Source organism: Cydia fagiglandana, chromosome 1 (assembly GCF_963556715.1).
Source record: "Cydia fagiglandana chromosome 1, ilCydFagi1.1, whole genome shotgun sequence".
Lineage (NCBI taxonomy): Eukaryota > Metazoa > Arthropoda > Insecta > Lepidoptera > Tortricidae > Cydia > Cydia fagiglandana.
Window position 1 is genome coordinate 17,446,740 of NC_085932.1, and position 5,660 is coordinate 17,452,399.

A 5,660-nucleotide genomic window follows, 5' to 3' on the forward strand; every position below is an offset into this window, starting at 1 on the left:
GATCAACTGCCAGGTACCTCTATCCAGTGAAGTAGCGAGCTATCTCAGACGTCTATTTCTATTATCCATGTCAGCTTTCAGAACGATACTCGTTCATAAGCCTCTCACAAGTGCTGTGTATGAACCACTATCGGACACTATGCCTTCTTCCAACGCCATTAATAGCGAGACCAGCGCCTCCCATAAGCACCAGCTTGGGACGCGAGACATCTACTTGCCCTAATTTAAATAGCCCTACAACGTTAGGTACGTTAGAAGAAGTACGATAGAATAGCTGCCGCACTTTTGCTGTTAGCATCAGGCCGCAGGGTCAATGACCTTACTCTACTACACTGTAGCCCGGGCAATTACATAGATAACTTTAACGCTATTATTTTGTGTCCGAAATTCGGCTCTAAACCAGATAACGTGTCTTACCGACTGAACTCTTAGAAGCTCCGGAATAAAGTATCAGTAGGTAGTCTGGGTACGTCACCTTGCGAGAATTACACAAAATGTTAGGGGACACTTCGCTTATTTCTTTCAGCCACAGTCTCATCCAAGCCGGCCTCGCCTACGATTGCTTTTGATCCACGATGTACTTAATAACTAAATTGGCTGGAAAGCTATTCACTTAGCGATATTTTCGCTTATGTTAATTGGGAACATGACTCGCCGAGATTCTGCGGATCGGATGCGATTTCGAATGAGAATTCTCTTAAACCAGTTTAACGTCAGATTCGAACCTGAGATTACAATTTCAATTCTCAATTTCCTGTAATTCACATTATAACGAGTCACTGTGATTTCATGGGTTGCAATATGGTGTATACATATTTATTCTTTCTCTGAGTTCTATGACAGTAGGTGTAGCCCTATCGCTTGCGCGCCCGCTAACTCGCCACCAGGAGATAATAAACAGGTCTCAATGAAGATATCCGATGTGGAGTACGGAACACATAATATAAAAATTTTACCTTCCAATAAAATTATTATTATGTTTCCTATCCACATCGGATATCTGAGTAATGCCTTCCTGGCAGGCTACTAGGCTACTTTTATGCCGACGGTACTTCTCCTCAACAATGACATGGCGGTGGCGAGTGGCGGGAAGCGAGCAACGGTTCGCAGGAAGTGGAAGCGGAACTACGTCACGGCGTGGGGCGGAGCGACTACATAGACGCTAGCGGCATCATTGGTCAACGATCGCGTTACTCTCTCAATGAAGATATCCGATGTGGATAGGAAACATAATAATAATTTTATTGGAAGGTAAAATTTTTATATAATTCTCTTGCTCCATTTCTCTTTGCCTCTGATCATATGTCCTGTCCACCTCCATTTGAGTGATTTAACTTTAATGGTTACATCCTCTACACGTGTTTTAGATCTAATCAACTTATTTCTAATTCTATCTCTCAATTTAACTCCAATCATACTTCTTTCCATGGACCTTTGACATACTTGTAGTTTGTTTAGGTTGCTCTTAGTTAAAGTCCAAGTTTGGCTGCCATAGGTTAAGACTGGTAAAATGCATGTATTAAATAGCTTCCTCTTCGTGGCTATATTAATTTCCTTATTCTTCATTACTTCTCTCAGTGACCAGTACCGTTTCCATGCGTTTGTTGTTCTTCTAGCAATCTCTTTCTCCATCTGGTTATCCATGGATATTGTTTGTCCCAAATATATGTATTCATCGACATACTCAATGGTTTCTTCATTTACCACTATAGGTGTCTTTTTGGAGTTGGTCATTGTTTTTGTTTTTTCTGCATTCATTCGAAGCCCCATGGCCTCGCTCTCGCAAGCTAGTTCCTTTAGCATATTTTGCAGGTCTTCAGCTGTTTTTGCTATCAGCACTAGATCATCTGCAAATCGTAAATGTGTAAGGGTAGTACCATTAATTTTAAGTCCGTATTTGGGATTCCCATCCCATTTAAGATTACGAAATATTCCCTCAAGCACTGCAGAGAATATTTTTGGAGAAAGAGGATCCCCTTGTCGTACTCCTTTGTTTATTTTGATCTCTTCTCCCTTACTTTCTAGCTGTATTCTAGCAGTGCTTGCTTCGTATATATTTCTTATTATCCTGATGTACTTCGGCAATACACCTTGCTCCTTCAGGGCTTCCCAAATTTTGTTATGTATGAGCGAGTCGAAGGCTTTGCTGTAGTCAACATAAGCTATGTAAAGTGGGACTTGGTACTCTTTGCATTTTTCAGTTAGTTGCCGTACTGTGAAAATGTGGTCCAGCACTGAGAAATCGCGTCTGAACCCGGCCTGTTCCTCTGGTTGATTTTCATCAAGTATGTGTGTTAGTCTGTATAATATCGTCTTCGCAAATATTTTATAGACATTTGACATCAGACTAATAGGTCTATAGTTGTTTATGTTATACGGGTCGCCTTTTTTGAACAACAATATAATGTTTGAAGTAGTCCATTGGGTAGGTATTATTTCTTCAGAGATAATTTCGTTGAAGAGAGATGTTAGTACTGGAACCGTAACGCCTTTAGTAGCGATAATGAGCTCATTTGTTATACCATCTGGTCCAGGAGATTTCTCCTTTTTTTGTGAGGTGATAGCCCGTTCGACTTCGGCTTCTAGTATGGTTGGTATTTCCTCCTCCTCGCCTTGTTCCAAATTTATTGTATTCTGTTGCTCTCTGGTTTCGTAAAGGTCCCTGTAAAACATTGTCGCTACTTCTAGTATATTTTGTCTCCTTGTTTCACAGCCATCCATGCGATTGTTTACTTTACTGATCCAACTTTTTATGTTGTCCAATTCTTTCCATGCCTTTTTAATACCTCCAGTTTTGCTCACGTGCTCCTCTATGACACGTTCTCTGTATTTTTTCCTATCTTTTCGTAAATTTACTTTTATTAGTTTACTTAGTGCCGCTATGTGGTTCCTGGTTTGTCTACTCTTTCTAGTTTCCTTTATAAGATTTCCTCTTTTTTCAATTAATTTTCTTGTGTAGTCAGTTATTTCCTTTTCCAATTTGTTATTTGTTCTTGTAAGCTTTTGTGTTGTTTGTTTTATTTTCCTTTCCCAAAGGTTGTATTTCTCTTGGACGCTTAGATTCTTTGTTTCCATGTTGAAGTTGCTCAAGGTATCCTTGCTAATTTTATCAATTTCTTCGAAAGCGTTGCCACATATCTTTAGCAGTTTAGGGTTAGGATTTGGTCTTGGTTTCTTTTGAGGTTTCACTTTCAACTTAGCTCGCACCATCCTATGATTTGAATGGAAATTTATGTTGCTCACAACGCCTGTATCTTGAAAGTTTTTGGGCTGGTTGGTTAGGATGAAGTCGATTTCATTTTTAACGCGTCCTCCTGGAGAAATCCAGGTCCATTTTCGCGATTCTCTTTTCTTGAATTGACTGTTTAGGATGGTTAAGCCATGTTCAAAAGCAAAGTTGATAAGGTTTTGCCCATTTCTATTCCTTTTCCCCTCTGTGTATTTTCCTAACACATTTTGTTCGCCTTCCTTTCTTGAGCCTACTTTAGCATTAAAATCTCCCATGACTATGATGTAGTTATTTGCGTGTTTGTGAACAATGCCATTCAGCATATCGTAGAATTTGTTTATCTCCTCTTTTGTCGATTTCTGAGTAGGTGAGTACACTTGAACTATAGTCCATTCCTTGGAGTAATCTGGAAGGTTTATATTAAGGACTGCTATTCTTTCTGAAACTCCAACTATCTCCCTTATATATTTCTTTAGGTGGTTTTTAATTAAAAATCCAACTCCGTGCCGTCCTGCCGTTTCACCTATATGATGCATTATAAAATCTTCGTGTTCTTCTATAGCTTCTCCTTGTCTTCGGACCTCACTCAGTCCTAGGATGTCCCATTTAATGGCTCTTAGTGCCAGGGTAAGCTCTGTTAGTCTTTCCGTGGTTCTCAGAGTTAAAACATTAAGTGTTGATATAAACAAGTTTGAGCATTCTTTCTTTCTATTTGTTTTTTGGGTTTGAAATTGGGTTGGAAGGTTTTGGTCCGCTTTGTCCTCCACGGTGACCAACCGGCTTGGACAGTTTGGTATATGAAAACTTAATTCAACTATTACAGTCGACAAGTAGAAAAAATTTATATCATTGGCATGTAAATAAATAAATTTATTTAGATTTTATACATAGGTAAGTATAAGTAAGATTAAAGTATATAATTGTAGTATATGATTATTTACATAGAACCTTTATGAAAAAATATAATTCTGATTCTGACATAAGTTATTTCATAAAATATTTTTAATTTTTAGCCTATTTGTTCATTATTTTATCAAATACATTGGGGTCTAAGCCTTCCAGTGTTAATTTCAATATAACAGCCTGTAAAGGCACTCCCACTTGTACCATTTTTACAAACCTCATGTACTCAGGAGTTATAGCAGTTTCCTCGATGGCAGTCTCATTTGGCACTGTGGTATCATTACCTTCAGATGTTTCTGGGTTTGTATTGTGTGCTGGCTCTGAACTATCTACTGATGTACTATCTGGTTTACCTGCATTTGTATCTGGAGGTTCATGGTCCTCAGTCTTAATTTCTGATTGAATGTTTACTTCCGGAATTGATGATAGCTGTAAATATAAGTTGCTGCTAAGATTCAATACAAGTAAGAGTATTGAAAAACAACATAATATGCATTTAACTTTTAAGCAAGTATGTAAATATGTATCATATATACATATTTTACAAGTTGAGCTTGTCAATACTCAATTTTTGGCTAATTATTGCGTAAAAATTGTTTTTCTAATTTTGAAAATACCCAATACATAGTAGAGTAAATACAGCAGGACATTGCTAATCTGGACAGGCAAAAACCCAGTTGATATAGGATTATCAAGGTTTCTGGATTGTTGTAGTAGAAAAATCATGTAATTAGATTACTGTAATTAAACAAGGAAAATAAATTACTTTCCAGTAAAAATGTCCGTTGAGTATATGTATACTCTTCAGCTTCAAATTTTTGCACTTACTTTCGACACTCTTAGTCAAGGAGGAAAAAAAATTGTGACTACAAAAATCGTTATATTAAGGCAGTGCACCCGGGCTGAGACTGTCCGGATTACAGCAATTACTGGATTACAGTGGGTCCGGATTAGCGAGTCTCCACTGTATGATCATACGACAAATAGTATAACTTTTACCTTAGCTTCCAGCAAGACCATGGTAGCATTAACTTTTTCAAGTTTCCGTTCAAAATGCATAAGTTTTTCTTCACAGTCCTTTGTAAACTTATTCAAAAACTGTACAGTAGTTACGAGGAAATGGTTAACAAACGCCAAAGTTCTCTTCTGCTGCAACCCAGCTATCTAGTAAAAATTTAACGATCGTGAAAATTTCAGTTAAGTTGGGCAAATTCAGGATTTTGTTAGAAAGAATCCACCTACTTTAGATAAATCTACACTATTTACTTCGTGACTGACGGCTGACCCTTGTAAACTCATTTTTTTTTTTGAATAAAGAAACATAAAACAGCTGATTGATAAGTGTTAACAAAAGCACTTTTTATTAAGATACTGTAGCAATTTCAAGCTTTTCAATTAAATTAATTATGGAAAATCAAAAACGTCGCAAAGTTCAATTCTGTCAATTGTCAAACCCACTGAGCATATAATCACTACGTTTGGTCAAACCAAAATACCAAAATGAAACGGAACATGAATGTCATGAGAA

The 5,660-nt window shown here is 37.4% G+C and overlaps 1 protein-coding gene across 1 annotated transcript; it reads right to left on the reverse strand.

Moving 5' to 3' along the window:
* Positions 1-4,121: 4,121 nt before the first annotated feature.
* LOC134665177 (WASH complex subunit 3) lies at positions 4,122-5,660 on the reverse strand. The gene is made up of 3 exons (XM_063522038.1): positions 5,375-5,660; positions 5,132-5,296; positions 4,122-4,561 (listed from the first exon to the last, which is right to left on the reverse strand). The coding sequence occupies exons 1-3, from the start codon at positions 5,453-5,455 to the stop codon at positions 4,244-4,246; spliced, it is 564 nt and encodes a 187-aa protein (XP_063378108.1). The 5' UTR covers positions 5,456-5,660; the 3' UTR covers positions 4,122-4,243.